At 40.5% G+C, this 16,403-nt stretch overlaps 1 protein-coding gene across 3 annotated transcripts in view; it reads right to left on the bottom strand.

Moving 5' to 3' along the window:
• The window catches only part of ankrd13b (ankyrin repeat domain 13B), a 302,851-nt gene that overhangs the window by 98,563 nt on the left and 187,885 nt on the right, over positions 1 to 16,403 (bottom strand). For all 3 annotated transcript variants that reach the window (XM_052035428.1, XM_052035431.1, XM_052035430.1), the window contains exons 2-3: positions 12,814 to 12,949; positions 1,532 to 1,656 (exon numbers count right to left, since the gene is read on the bottom strand). In XM_052035428.1, coding sequence (XP_051891388.1) covers positions 1,532 to 1,656; positions 12,814 to 12,949 — 261 coding nt within the window. The remainder of the gene's footprint in view (positions 1 to 1,531; positions 1,657 to 12,813; positions 12,950 to 16,403) is intronic.

Raw genomic sequence — 16,403 nt, 5'->3', positions numbered from 1 at the left:
CTTCAGCTCTTAAGACAAGGTGATGGGGAAGGAGGGGTCTTCACACACACCCAGAGTGGAAATAGCCTCAGTAAGGTGAATGGCTTACTTTTATAATGAACTTGTTGGTATTTTTATGTTAATAGAACATAGAACAGTGCAGCATTGTGCGGGCCCTTCGGCCCACGATGTTGTGCCGACGTATATAAACCTACTCCACAATCAATCTAACCCTTCCCTCCTACACAGCCCATAACCCTCCATGTTTCTTACAACCATGTGCCTCAAGTCTTCTAAATGTCCTTATTATGTCAGTCTCTACCACCACCCCCGGCAGTGTGTTCTAGGCACCCACCACTCTCTGTGTTTAAAAAAAACAACCTCTGACATCTCCCCTAAACATTCCTCTACTCACCTTAAATGGATATCCTCTGTCACCCTGGGAAAAAGGTGCTGACTGTCCACTCTGTCTCTGCCTCTCATAATCTTCTACATCTCTATCAAGTTGACTCTCATCCTCCTATGCTCCAAAGAGAAAAGCCCTAGCTCGCTCAACCTTTCCTCATAAGACATGTTCTCTAATCCAGGCAGCATCCTGGTAAATCTCCTCTGCACTGTCTCTAAAGCTTCCACATCCTTCCTATAATGAGACAAGCAGAACTGAACACAATACTCTAAGTGTGATATAACCAGAGTTATATAGACCTGCAACATTACCTCGCGGCTCTTGAACTCAGTCCCCTGATTAATGAAGGCCAGCACACTATACGCCTTCTTAGCTGGCCTATCAACTTGTGCAGCAACTTTGAGGGATCTATGGACTTGGACCCCAAGATCCCTCTGTTCCTCCACACTGCTAAGAATCCTGCCGTAAACCTTGTATTCTGCCTTCAAGTTCGATCTTCCAAAGTGTATCATATCACACTTTTCCGGATTGAACTCCATCTGCCACATTAATATGAGTGTTTATCCCATAAAGCCTCTACTTTTCAGCAGGATCAAATTACAAGTGCATTCCATCTTGATAAATGTTTTATTGAAATGAATCACTACATCCACTTACCGTTAACTTTGGACTTGCCTCATTCTTCATTGCCAATAGCAATGACATTCATCTTCCTTCCTTTTCTGCAACAGTTCATTCCAATGTGTTGTAATTTCCAAATACGTGGGTTTATTTTTAATCTTTTGGGTTACATTGTATTCTTAAATTATATATCTTGCAATCGTCCCTCTCCCTGCAGAGGCCAGAGGGGACCTGATCCCTGACCACTACCAGTGTCTCTATGGATGGATGGCCCAGATTTGAGGCCTCTGTTGGCAAGTGCCTGCAATTGTCAATCAAGGCCCTGCTGGGCTCTCAAAGTGTAAGGAATTATGGGTGTGAACATCTATTCTGCAGTACCATAGTACAACGTGGTTGCCCATTTCATCAATGTACACCCAGGGAAGTCTGTGTACTGAAAACCACTACTCATTTCTTTTACAATAGGAATCCCTATGACAAGCCTTAATGACAACAGGAAGGTCTGGGCAGGTTGTTTTGCCTTACCTGGCGGAGTTTCTCCAATAGGCATGGGATCCCTGATAGTCGTTTAATAGATCTTTGGTAATCACGGTAGTGAAGAACAAGTTGCACTAACTCCAGGTCCCCTGTACTTACAGCCTCCTGGAGACCTATGGGTCAAAGAGCATGAGCACATGTGAATAAAGAACAGCCGACTACTTCATGCTTTCATTGGTTGGGGTGTGCTTTTGCATATTCATTCAGCTTTTAATAGTTGTTTCAACAAAACTCCACAAGTGTAAGAACTTCACTTCAGGAAGTTCTGAATGAAATAAATGAACGTTCGTGCCATTAAGGCAATGCTTACATTTCATCAATGTTTACTGCATATAAAGAGCAGAATGCGCAAGGAATTATTGGCATATCAAAACCTTGAGCTCTGCATGGTTTTTGGATTAAAGAGGCATGATTGGACTTTGATTTTTCCATTATTAGAAATGAACTGCTATAACAACATAAGAGGTAATTGCAACCCTGCAATGCAAGTAATTTAGTGCAAGAAGTGGAACAGAAATCAATGGTGTCTACAGTGCTTCTTTCAATTAATTGCAAAATCTGAAGTTAAAGATCCAGAAGTAATCATTTTTTGATGTAAGATTAAGGTCATTTTTAATGTAGTCTACAACATAACTTGCAAGATATCTCAACATGTGCTGCCAGATCCTCCAACACTTCCTGTGTCATCATCAGTTAAATAGGATCACACATAATTATAAAGTCATATCCATTCATATATTAATCTTGATTATAATCACACAAAAAATTGATTCTGTTGCAACATGTATTAAGCCTAAAAACAACTGTTGTTATTTTTGTTATTATTTAATTTCCTTCATAAAGAAATTGAGGCATTTGCCTTGTTTATATCTTTAAATATCTCAAAATAAAGTCATATGTGGCAAATGAAATGAGGCCAGATAGCAACTGTGGAGATGCAAGAGACTTCAGGTGCTGGAAGTCTGGAGTCCTGATGAAGGGTCTTGAGCTGAAACGTCAACTGTCCATTTCCCTCCACAGATGATGCCTGACCCACTGAGTTCCTCCAGCTTTTTGTGTGTTGCTCCAGATAGCAACTGTGGAATGATATCCAGCCTACTGCCCAAGAATAAAAAGCTAAAATGAGTGATTTCTATTTAAATAGCACCTTACGCATCCCTTTTGGAACAATCCTTTGCATGTCAGGAATATTTCTGAAATGTGACTCTTGGATTGCAAGAAGTATGGGGGCCAATTTTCATTTAGCAAGCTTCTTAAAACAACCATATGATCATGACCAAATAATCTGGTTTTAGTAATTTTACTAGGGACAAGTGTTGGTTTTCCTCTCTCTTCAAAACAGCATCATGGGATTTTCTATGTTCACTTGAGAGCACAACTGGGGTCTCAACTAAATCTCCCTTTGAAAGAATGGCACCTGTAGTGTGCAGTAACCCCTCAGTACTGCAATGGACTGCCTGCCTAGATTTTTTTTTGCACTGTAGCCTCCATAGTGGAGAGACTGTAAACAGGTGTCAATTTTTTGTGACACCAGAAAGTTGCAAAATAAAGGAGATCTGATGATTTTTATTTCTGTAATTACTTACTTGTTGCTCTAGTTACTCCATTCATTGGTTCCATGAAAAATAATGCAATTTGTTTCTATGTGTCTCACGATGAGAAATTATTCAGATATCAGATTTTATTTGATTTACTATCTGTCTCCTAGCTTAATTGCTCCTAAAGCTATGCTGTTGGACCTTCCAATTGCTCTTACAGGACCATAACCTTAGCAACTATGTCAAATGCACTGCTGTGTCACTGAGCAGTTTCTTCCAGTGGTAGGATTGCTAGCATTTAGCAGGAGGTTAGGTACATTCTGCCCCTGTGCTTTGCATAAACAAATCAAAAACGTTCACTGCAACCTGCTGTAAACAAAACAAATACTTTTAGTGCAGTGTATATGGGTAGGAGACACAGCATTAATCCATAGCATTAAACTGGCCCAGGAGGGAAGTGTACATCAAACGTAAACAGTGTTGATGTGAAAAATGAGAGGTTGTTTTCTCAGAGAGGATTATTAATAGGCCATCAATGTTCTTTCTTGTAAAAATTGTGCATAACTTATATTTAATTTATGTTTTTTTTGTGAATGTTGTGCATCTGAAGCTATCTGCCTGTGATGTTGCTGCAAGTAAGTTTTTCATTGCACCGGTGCATAAATGGACTTGGGCATATCAGAATAAATTCGTCTTTGACTTTGAAATCATTTAGAACACTGATGATGCTTGTGTAATAAAATAAAAAAAGTTGTAAAAAAGTTTGTGACTTTATTACAAGTAGTGTAGTATCATTGCAAGGAATAGATGTTGGTCTTTTTGGAACTAAATGATTAGGCTGCCTATTTCACTTCACTCTGAGTATTTGTTTCCATTGATTGATCTATGTGCAAGCAATGGCCAAGTGGTTCCAGTAGCTTCAGTGGAAAGTGTAATGACAAACACTACAAAAGATAAGAAGCGTTATTTTCTTCGAATCCACCCACCAGTAAGGATCCTTGACGGCCAATGACATGGCAGAAGTTCAGGCACATGTTACCTGTTGGGTTAAATATTGTACTGGTACATGCCTAAAATTCCCAATTTGCACAAATAACAAGGAAAATCATTCTGGCCTCACCAACTTCTCAACTTTCCTTTTTCAAATATTCAGTTAACCAAACAATCTAAATCCAGTTAGTTCTAAAATTGTAGCAAATTGCTAGCAATCCACTATTTTCCATGTAATGAATTGCTTAAATAAGATTTACTTACACTAAAACCTAATTTAGTGCATAAATTTAACATACTGCAGTAAAGTATGACATCTGTGAATTTTAGACTCTGAAAAAAGACCATCAATTTTTATGCATAATAATGGACATCCTTTGACTACATTTTAGAACCTTTTAGCTGTTGAATGTAAGGAAATTAGTGCACTAAAAATTGATTGTGAGGGTTCCTCCTCAATGACTGTGAATTTACAGTTATTGATTCTATTGATTCTATGTCTTCAGAGTTGGTGATACCTTATCTGACTGTTTGCTCTGCTTCTGCACTCGGCAGTGGGGCCAGTAGCAGGGAATTGACAGAGTGGAGAGGGGCCAGGAGCACTTCACATCTAGGCCTTCAGTTTTATGCCAGCGAAGGCTCCTGCAAGATTGTGTTTTGTGCTGCATAGTTAAATCAAGTTGTTGAAAGAGGTAAGTGCAGGTAAAAGTTTCAGCTGTTTTACTCATTTATCTTAACATTTTTAATCATTCATTAGAATTCTATTGCCTTCACTAATGTTTTTATTTTTTTAAATAAGCTTAATTTTAAATTATTCAAACCCATCCAAATAATGTTTTAACAGTTGGTGTTGGAGTCGGCTTGAGTCCGGCACATCACTCCCAATGTGGGGAAAGTCTTTACTGGTGGTGAACATGGGTGAAAACTCACCTGCTCTTCCCAGGCAAACTGCACTTGCTGAATGTCTGCCTCAAGTTACTACTGCCGGTAACCTGATTCTTGTATTGGTATTAGTTTATTATTGTCACTTGTACTGAGGTACAGTGAAAAACTTGTTGAATGGAGATCGGTATGCAAGACATGTCCATCCAGTGAAGGCTGCTTCAGGCATGCAGTTCCCTTGATTCTTGCCCATCATAAATACAACAATGCATGCCTGGCATTTCCAAGATTGATCCAGTCAGAACCATCTTCCCTGACACAGGTAAATTAATAAGTACTCTGGGAATGTAGCACAGAACACCAAAATAAAACAACCTCTTCCAGTGGTACTCTCTTACAAAGAGAACACAAGATGTGCTTAATACTACAATATGACCCATATGTAAAACATTACAGGGAAAAGTCTGCTCATGCACTTCAGACTAAAACGATCTAAAACTAGAGGGCAAAGGTTTAATGTGAGAGGGAGAAGGTTTAAAGAGGATCTGGGGGGTAAATGTTTCAAAGGGTAGTTAGTATCTGGAATGAGCTGCCAGAGGAGGTGGTGGAGGTAGGAACAGTACCAACACTTATGAGGTATCTGGATTGGTACTTGAATGAACAAGGCATAGAGGAAAATAGAATGAATGCAGGTAAGAGGGATCAGTAGAGATAGGCACGCTGGTTGGCAGAGACACACTGGGCCGAAAGGCCTATTTCTATGATGTACGACTCTAACTGATACTCAGTGAGCTGCACCTGGCAGTGCTCGTGCATGAACATCGGATGACAACAAGATCAAACTGGGCTGTGACACCTTTCCCTACTGAATATCTTGTAAACACTCCCATGAAGATAATCATGGGAACAGGCAAATTAATTGGTGAGATACTGAAGGGTGGACTCTACTGCATGTTCTCTCCAAGGAATTGTCAGCCTTTTCAAACTAATTTTGCCCATGGACATGTGTGCACATTGACACTTATGTGTCAGTTGTCTGCAAATCTGTAAATCCATAAATATATCATAATTACACCCCTGATTTGATTCAGAGGAGGATGGCAGCAGAAGCAGATCAACTTTACTCAATTCACCTACACACACTTTCATCCTTTGCCCAGATTTTGACATAGTGCATGAACATAAATATTCCCTGTTCTGCTCGCCAGCTATATATAATTGATTCAGTCTTAAAAGAAAATGAGCCCCTAAGGTGGTCATTATCGACAGTTTGCTCTATAATTCCCTGTTGAATAATAGAGAAGGGTGTTTATTTGCTCATGTGTAACTCCTCTGCATTACACTAAGGACCGGAGTCCATGTATGGTCTTGCACTGGTCTTGCAGATGTTTTAATGACTCATATTGGAATTAGAACCTTCTGCTCAAACACACAATTAGCAAAAGACATTGATTAACTATTTGTAAAAGAGAAATTAAAAATATAATAAATCTGATAAATAATTACGTGTTAATCACCAGTTGTCTTAAGGACTTCATTATACCTGTTAAAGATGTCCATTAAAGAGTCTTTCTAACGATCCAAGTACTATAAATTACAATATCTGTACTATATTTATCCAAAGGTCAAAATAGAGAACTTTAATTGGCAGCATGAAATTCTCAATTTACAGTAAAGCCCTGAATGCTGAGAGAACTGGATTACAATGTGTTTGCACTTTGTCCACATGAGTGCTATTGGATTGAGTTGTTACTGTCATTTCTAATGTTACAGAAGAACTGCTATCAAAAGAGGGTCACAAAATTCAACTCCAACACCCTGTTTTGGTGTGGTGGGGGGCCACATTTGGTCCTGTATAGTGACGGGTCATGCCTTCATATTGATAAGGGCATTAGAGTATCCCACTAATGTCTACCAGGCACATGCACAGGATAGCCAGATCACTACAGTCAACTTGCAACATTTGAGGGTATCTCCTCCAAAGTGGAGCCCAATGTTCCAGATGATGCTTTCTTTTAACCTTGCATAGGTGACTACATATTCAGCATGAACCCACCTCTGACAAGTTTTAAAAGGGTCATTGCTTACTCCAGCTGGTTTGATTTCTGTTGGCTATTGCTACAATTGTGCAGGGGTTTAATGTTTTCCACAGTCTTTTAAAGGGGCTTGATATGCCTGATTCAGAAGATCTTTATCTTGACCTTAAGCTTCCCAGACACTGGTAAATTCATAAGCATTCCAGGAGTGCAGCCTGGGCAGAGGGGATGCAGAGCAGGACAAACATCAAAAGAGGGGCTTTCAATATGTTATATCCACTCAAAGTTTTCGAGGAAAAGTTGTCCCAAAAGAACCACAGTGAGAAACAGTCTGAGAGAGGCATCGTTAAGGACATCCGCACAGAATTCTGCCACCTGAGCCAGGTAGAACTGCGACCTCAGAGCAGGGCAAGGACTGCTTTGCCAGTGGTATGAAGGTCTCCATGGAAATTAAATGAATTAGACAGGCTCCTTCCATGCTGGGCCTTGAGATAAATGTAACATCTCCCAATTGGTTTTCTAGTGTTGCCCAAGGGACATTCTGTGTTCGAAAAGAGCTGAGCATGTTTCACTCTCTCTACCCAGAGTCCATCCTTGACACTTGTGTGTGTGTGTACCATCCACAGCTTGGAAATCAAGGAAGTTGGGATGAGGGAGAGTGGGATGTGGAAAGTCGGATTGGGTTTGATTGTTTTTTATGGATGGTCACAGACTCAATGGCCACTCCAGTACAGTGAGCACAGTGTCCTCAATGGGGTAGGCACACATAACGTGCTTGTTCCTCATCAGTTTGTTATTGTTACCTGTGCCACCCTGTCCTGGAAGAAAGGGTAACGTATCTGTGTTTGGATGATGTGCCTGTCATGGTTGAATTACGAATTGAGCTTGGATGCTTTGAGATATGAGTTTGAGACTTGCAACTGTGTTCAATGTGTGAGGGTGTAGTGAAAATTAAGTACGGTGCCAGAAAGATAGAAGGGTTAATAAGAAAAGGGCATACTCAGGATGTTGCCATGGCTGTAGGCAAAACCAAATTTAGGTCTGACCCCAGGGAGTACTTCCTCACACAAAGATTGAACGAGGCCTGAAAAGCTCAGTGAAGGCGGTCTTTAGGTGAAGTTACATGCTGTAAGTTATTTTGAGAGAGATAAATTGGAAAGGTTTAAGGGCTTTCTTATCTACTCCGTAACCTTGCAAACTTGTTAGCTTGCAAAACCCCACCTTCCAATTGTGTGGTTTTTAACTTGATTATAAAAAATAATGCTTATATTTTGGAGGACAAATCTTAAAGAAATCCCATTGGAATCCTACCAAGTATGTGTCTATTTGATTGCAGATGCAAGATCTGTGAAAAACTATTGATGATATTAAATAGATGGTTGAAATCTCAAGACCTTGAAGTAATGTCTGTGGCTGAGTTGATAAGGAATGCCAAATGTGTCCACGAGTGATAGCTGGTTTTGGCTATATGGATATTCTTTGGGCTTTTATTTCCAATTCACATGACAATGCAGAATAGGTTACCTCTAGCATTGACTATCCCAAAGCACTTTTGTGACATTTTACTCTGTGATGCGCACTGTATATACATAACCTATGACTTGTCTCCCTTCATCACGTTTGCACAAGAACAACCTTTGTCTCTTCATTCTGATCCTGCTGCTGAAACCCCTTGTCTCTAGAACCATAGAATTATAGAATCATAGAAACGTACAGCACAGAAATGGGCCCTTTCATCCCACTTCGTCCCCGCTGACCACGATGTCTATCTAAGCTAATCCTATTTGCCTGCATTCGGCCCATATCCTCCTTGCCTTTCCTATCCAAGTACCTGTCCAAATGCCTTTTAAACATTGTAAATACTGTAATTGTAATTATTAGGACATTTTTTCTGCATCCTCTCTGAGATCTTCACAACCTTCTTAAAGTGTGACAATCAGGATTGGATGCCATGCTCCTGTTATGTTCCAACTATTGATTTGTATAGGTTCAACATAATGTCCCTGTTTTTGTACTCTGCCTATATTTAAGTGTCACAGAGTTCCACATGCTTTACAAACCACTGTCTCAACATATTTTTCCACCTTCAAGGATGAAAAATAATATGTCTACCCAGGTCTTTCTGTTACTGCCCACCGTTAATATTATACCTATCAGAAGGTTTGTTGAGCCTTGAGAAAAATGACTAAAAGTGCAATTCGAAGGCCATTATGCTTCTTTGTCTGTGTTATGTGTTACAAATAGCAAGAATTAAAGTAGCAGGCAACTAGAAGCTTGTGGTCACTCCTGCTGATTGAACACAGAAGCTCGACAAAATGATCACGAAATCTGTGTTTACTTTCTCCAATGTATTGTGGGCCACATTGTAAATACCGAATGCAGTAGACTACATCGAAAGAGGTGCAAGTGAATCGCTGATTCATCTAGAAAGACTGTTTGGGCCCCTGGATGATGGTAATGGAAGATGGGAAAGGACAGATGGAGACACAAGAGACTGCAGATGCTGGAACATGGAGCAAAAAACAAACTGATGCTGGAGGAACCGAGCAGGTCAGGCAGCATCTGTCAAGGGAAAATGGACAGTCAACCGGTCCTGACGCAGGATCTCAACCCGAAATGTTGACTGTCCATTTCCCTCCAGAGATGCTGCCTGACAAGTTGAGCTCCCCCAGCAGTTTGTTTTTAACTTTGAAAGAACAGGTGCTGCATATCCTGAGGTTGCATGGGAAGCTGGCATAAGACAGGGAATAATGGATGGGGATGGAAGAGCAGACCAGGCAGCGACTCCTTTGAGATGCTGAAAGGGAAGAGGGGAATGTGTGTCTGGTGATGGGATCTCATTGGATCTGATGGAAATTGCAAAGGATAATCTATTGGATGTAAAGGCTGATGGGGTGGAAGGTGACGACCGGGGGAACGAGACTGCTTACTTGCTTTTTTTCAAGTACCAGTGCAAGAACTACCATTTACTTATATTTAACTCTTGAATAATTAATGTGACAAAGATCCCCCAGACCTTTCCAGAAACATCATTGTCAAAATGCCATTTATTTCTGGAGAGGATAGGCTCCGTCCACACTCTCCATTCACTGTAACCGCCTCAGAATCAAGCAGTAACTAGCCCTGTATGTCATGTATGTTGGATTTACCTGTAGTTGATTTAACAAAGGCCAGATTATGTTTTTTATTCAAATGTTTTTGTCGCCTCTTGACAAGATTAGTTGGGTGTTTTAAATTGCTAAATAGGAGCATTCAATGTGAACTGCAGTAATACCTGTTTTCCTGGAAGTTAAATAAATGAACTGTTTATCCACTATTTCTAGACACTTGAATATTGAGCAAAAGCTTTCTGCATAAAAATGAATGCTATTGTAGTATTTCACCTCCCACAGATCAAAATTTGGTCTCCTCTTTAAAGTGTGGATATGTTAAGATTATTGAAAAGATTATTTTTCCTTCTTGAATTTTAATCTTCTTGAGTCTGACTTGACTATGAAGGAAGATAACTAAATACAGTGGCATGCAAAAGTTTGGGCACCCCTGGTCAAAAATTCTGTTACTGTGAATAGTTAAGTGAGTAGAAGATGAACTGATCTCCACAAGTCATAAGGTTAAAGATGAAACATTCTTTTCAACATTTTAAGCAAGATTAGTGTATTATTTTTGTTTCATACAATTTTAGAGTGAAAAAAGGAAAGGAGCACAATGCAAAAGTTTGGGCACCCCAAGAGATTTGAGCTCTCAGATAACTTTTACCAAGGTCTCAGACCTTCATCAGCTTGTTTGGGCTATGGCTCATTCACAGTCATCCTTAGGAAAGACCAGGTGATGCAAATTTCAAAGCTTTATAAATACCCTGACTCCTCAAACCTTGTCCCAACAATCAGCAGCCATGGGCTCCTCTAAGCAGCTGCCTAGCACTCTGAAAATTAAAATAAATGATGCCCACAAAGCAGGAGAAGGCTACAAGAAGATAGCAAAGCGTTTTCAGGCAGTCATTTCCTCTTTTTGTAATGTAAATAAGAAATGGCAGTTAACAGGAACGGTGGAGGTCAAGTTGAGGTCTGGAAGACCAAGAAAACTTTCCGAGAGAACTGCTCGTAGGATTGCTAGAAAGGCAAATCAAAACCCCCATTTGACTGCAAAAGACCTTCAGGAAGATTTAGCAGACTCTGGAGTGGTGGTGCACTGTTCTACTCGGCAGTGACACCTGCACAAATATGACCTTCATGGAAGAGTCATCAGAAGAAAACCTTTCCTGCGTCCTCACCACAAAATTCAGCGTCAAGAAGTTTGCAAAGGAACATCTAAACAAGCCTGAAGAATTTTGGAAATAAGTCCTGTGGACTGATGAAGTTAAAATAGAATTTCTTGGCCACAATGAGCAAAGGTATGTTTGGAGAAAAAAGGGTGCAGAATTTCATGAAAAGAACACCTCTCCAACCGTTAAGCACGGCGGTGGATTGATCATGCTTTGGGCTTGTGTTGCAGCCAGTGGCATGGGGAACATTTCACTGGTAGAGGGAAGAATGAATTCAATTACATACCAGCAAATTCTGGAAGCAAACATCACACCGTCTGTAAAAAAGCTGCAGATGAAAGATGAAAAGAGGATGGCTTCCACAACAGGATAACGATACTAAACACACCTCAAAATCCACAATGGACTACCTCAAGAGGCACAAGCTGAAGGTTTTGCCATGGCCCTCACAGTCCCCCAACCTAAACATCATCAAAAATCTGTGGATAGACCTCAAAAGAGCAATGCATGCAAGATGGCCCAAGAATCTCACAGAACTAGAAGATTTTTGCAAGGAAGAATGGATGAAAATCCCCTAAACAAGAATTGAAAGACTCTTAGCTGGCTACAGAAAGTGTTTACAAGCTGTGATACTTGCCAAAGTGGGTGTTACTAAGTACTGACCATGCAGGGTGCCCAAACTTTTGCTTCGGGCCCTTCCCCTTCTTTGTTATTTTGAAACTGTAAAAGATGGAAATAAAAAAGTAATCTTGCTTAAAATATTAAAGAAATGTGTCATCTTTAACTTTATGCCTTTTGGAAATCAGGTCATCTTTTACTCGCTTAGCTATTCACAGTAACAGAAATTTTGACCAGGGGTGCCCAAACTTTTGCATGCCACTGTAAGTACAGAAACTTGGAGACACAAGAGACTACAGATGCTGGAATCTGGAGCAAAATACAAACCGCTGGAGGAACACAGTGGACTGAGCAGATTCTGTGGGGGGAAAGGAATTGTCAACGATTTGGGTCAAGGCCCTGCGTCAGGACTGGAACAGGAACTGTATAGAAACTTGTTGCACATTTTGAGACTTGGGACCATGAATCTAACATGAGGACTCCCTTGTGCACATTGACGCTGGAGTTCCATTGAGGCAGTCCAGAAAGTGACTGAACATCAAATATGGCTGGATATGGCTGTATCTCCCAATTCAAGAACTATTATTTTGAAAGAATTTTTCACTAACGATAGCTTACAATTCTGCACTAATCAAGCAGTCTTTTCTACTTTTGTCGTCTGCACTCTGCAAATATTTTTTGGAATTTTCTTGCATTTTCTAGTCATGTTGAATTATCAAATTGTACAGGGTAAGGGTTTAGTATTCAGTTTCTGAAGGCAGTAGTAATCCAAATGTGCTGTAACAAATACAGTAAAGATTAATCACATCGTTCTGAGCATGCATGTTATCCAATCACAGAGAGCAGCCAATACAGACCACAAAGATTTCTATAAAAAACATTGAATAGCAATTAAACAGCATTTTCAAAACTATTCAATTCTGCCATTTCAGGGCAAGGTGTTACCTGTCCATCCATTGTGATTCTCTTTACTAACATCAGCGCCATGCTTTAACAAGACTCTTGTGCACTCCAGGAATCCAAGTGTAACAGCAAGGTGCAATGGAGTCCGACCTCGTGGGTCAAGCTGTTCTGTGTCAACCTGCCAATTAAAGGGCACAGTCAGCATTTTCTTTTTATATTTTTCTTCTTAAACTTATGAATAAATTTGGAAAATAAAAACAGGTCCTATTGACGGCAGGCTCATTTTCAATGGAACTTTCCTTTTCTCCAGAGATTGACTTGCAATGGGTGTTCCTCTGCCATCACATCAAGTGGCCGTTTTTCATGTTACATATTGCCAGCCCGTTCAGTGATGAAGAGCAACGCCCACCTTCCTCACATAAACTGCAAATAGCAACATCTTCCAGGAGGGCAGAATGCAATTTGCCAATGAAGCTCAAATTAAGTTTGGACCTCACAACAGCTTGGGATAATGGAGGAATAGGGGCAGCCAGGAAGCAAGTGACCAGATAGAGAGATGGGCACGGGCAGCATTGGTGTGGTAACAGTGGCCAGAAAGGGGAGAAGGTGGGGGATTGATGATGATCAGGTGAATGAGCAGTTGTGGTGGGGATGTGGTTGTTAATGGGTGGGTTGATGGTGTTAATGGATAGGAAGGTGAATGGGTGGGGAAGAGGTGGTTAATGGATGGTAATATAACCATTAGGCATGATAAGAGGGCTTGGCTAAGTAAATTAAGGGTTAAATAATTGTGTAGCTAACATGCAAATGATGCTGGTGCTTCTGTTAATTTCAAAATGAACTTTGGTTTTGTAATTAGCTGAGGAGATGCTGCAGAACTGAGATGAGGTATAAAAACCTCCCCGTTAAAGTACCCATCGTGCATAATAACCAGTAATGCAATCAGCTGTCAGTTTGTTATTTAGATAGACTGTGAACAAAGACCAAGCCTGTAGGATGGTCATTAAGATGGTGGAGGCAGGAGAGTATGAGCAATTGTTCATAAGACTGAAATTTTGCAGAAAGAATGAGGCAGGAATGGGTGTGAATAAACAAACAATTGGCAGAGACTGGGACAGTAGCTTTACTATCTAGAGGCCTTTTAATGTAATCACCAACTGGATCCTTTATTGTTAACAAAGCAAAATGCTTGTGAAAGGAAGATAATGATAAACAAAGGCCATACCACCACGAGGCGCTGACCTGGTTAGAGCTAAAAGGTCATCTGCCGTCACAAATGAGTGGTATTTTGACCACTACAGCCAATGAAATCAAGTGGACTCTGTTAAAGACCATATATGGACATTGATTGCATGGCTTTTGTGTGAGCTTTGAGGGATAAAGCCAAGTAATTGGGAAAAAGATTCACCCAGGTTCAGGGAAGATAGGAAAGAGAGCAGACTGAAGTCTATGTCACCTGTGTCTGAAAGTCTGCACAGACCAAAGGCAGTTTCACTATCCCTCCCTGTTAAGTATACATTTGTGTACGTAATAAACTCCCACTCTTTTACACAAACTGTTAGTTGCCGTTCATTTTATCTTGATCAAGAACTTTTACAGTCATACAGTTTGCACTTCAGAAGAGACAAGAGGGTATTGCATAGTAAGATCAGACATTGGGGTCGCTGCCAGGTATCATAAAAAAACAACTGGAAGAAATTGGGGGTGTTACAAAGCAAGTCTACCATCAAGAAATGGAGGCAGAGGTTCTGCAGCTGTTTGGCTGCTCTCTTTTGCGGGCTGCTGGTGCCTTTCAAGAATTGCAAGGATGCAAGGTGTATGAAAAAGCCAGGCTGAAAATGTGAACAAGAGGAGAGAACACAAAAGGAACTTTTACAGAGAATGAGAGAGAGAGAAAGAGAGACCATTTTTCTTGTAACCTTGGGATTTTAGAATGGAGAGGTACTAATGAGTAAATTGACTCTACCTGGGTCGAGTAGGCGTTCATAAAAATAGTGTGGATTGGCCAGGCCTTGAAGAAAGAGGGGGATCCTTATAGATGATCCAAGGGACATTCCTGCCTTCTGAAGGCCTTGGGGCCAGTACTGCTAAATGCAGTTAGTCATAGAGCTTCTGAAAGTCCTGATGGTGACTAGTAGTACAGGTTTCCTCCATGCCTCAGAACCCTTCTGAGAGTCTGAACACTAGAGCACACAAAATCTATGACTCAGTGGTGGTGGTGGTGGTGGTGGTGGTGGGGTGGGGGGGGGGCAATAGCAGGATAAGCCCCACCTGAGGTCATCCATATAAGGAATTGAAGATGCAGTCCTGCAGTCAATGGATTGAACACTTTTTTTGGAAGCACAGCCTGTTAGGGAGAAGTCTAACAAGTAAATGGTAGCAAGAAGAGTCTAGATGAAGGGGAGCCTTGGGACGGATTGTTTTTATTTGACAAGACCAGATAGTTCATAGCCAATAGGTCTTTCTAATCAGAAACTCTGTCATAGATTGGAGACTAGAAAGCAAGAAACATGGAAAGCTGTTGGGAATTTTCAAGATATGAGGAGTGGCTGAATTTATGAGCTTTCATGATCAAGTAATTTACACAACTCATTCATTTTAACACCTTATATTTAAAGGTCTCCATTAAGTGTACATGAGTTACTTATAATGTGTCCCTGTGCGTTCAACCCTTGAGTGTTATTTATATTTATTTTCTGAGCAGATTTAAAGTGTGTGAATGCTCTGAGACACTTAAAATGTTGGAATGTTTTGATTTCCTTTGATTTACATAAGGGGAGAGGGAGAAAATGTGTGTGTGAGTGAGGAAGTGAAAAATCTGGTGGGTGTATATTGAATCTGTATTTCTTCAAAACTTTTTTTTAAACAGAAATAAATTTTGTTTGTAATATTATCAGTAAATACAGTCAGGACAAGTTGTTATCTACATTCATCACGCAAGCAATTCATTATATTCCTTCACACTCACGTTTCCTCCTCAAACCTTGCATCAGTGAAGCATTTGAGAGGTTGTTACACAGGCCTAGCCCCTCAGTGACCAGTTGCAGCTGGATCCTAGACTGTGATTCTTCCCCACAGAGCCTTTGAGAAGGCTGCACCAAGCTTCAGTACATCACTCAACATTTACTCCTGCTCCTTGCATTCACTTGCAGTGGACATCTTGCACTGGAAGACCAAGTTTCGGACAGACCAAAGTGTGTCGTTCACTAAATTGACATGCTTGCAGCAGCAGTCAATGCTTGTCTCAGTATGTATCCCTCAGATAAACCCGTAGAGCACAGAGTCCTGTGTTATGCAACTGCTGGGCTCAAACCTTGACGTAGACCAGAACTTCCCTTTCCAGACCTTCTTCACAAGCACACAGTTCACAAGGAGGTGGACAACTGTATCAATCGCACCACAGCCACCTCGAGGGCAGCGTGCGGTGGGTGTGAGACTCCAGCTGTGCATGAAGGAAGGTTGTAGCTAGGGAAATGATTCAATGTTATTTAACATGAAATAATATTGCAGGACCACTTATATTTTAAAAGGAAGTGTTGTTTTACGAAGTTGTGTTAATGTGAGACTTGTATAAAGCTCCACCTACGTTTTCTATTTTCACTTGTTCTTTGGCACAAATACTTAACTTTGTT

This window comes from Pristis pectinata, chromosome 21 (genome assembly GCF_009764475.1).
Source record: "Pristis pectinata isolate sPriPec2 chromosome 21, sPriPec2.1.pri, whole genome shotgun sequence".
Classification (NCBI taxonomy): Eukaryota; Metazoa; Chordata; class Chondrichthyes; order Rhinopristiformes; family Pristidae; genus Pristis; species Pristis pectinata.
Note: the sequence above shows the minus strand (reverse complement) of the source record. Positions and strands in the feature narration are given on the sequence as shown.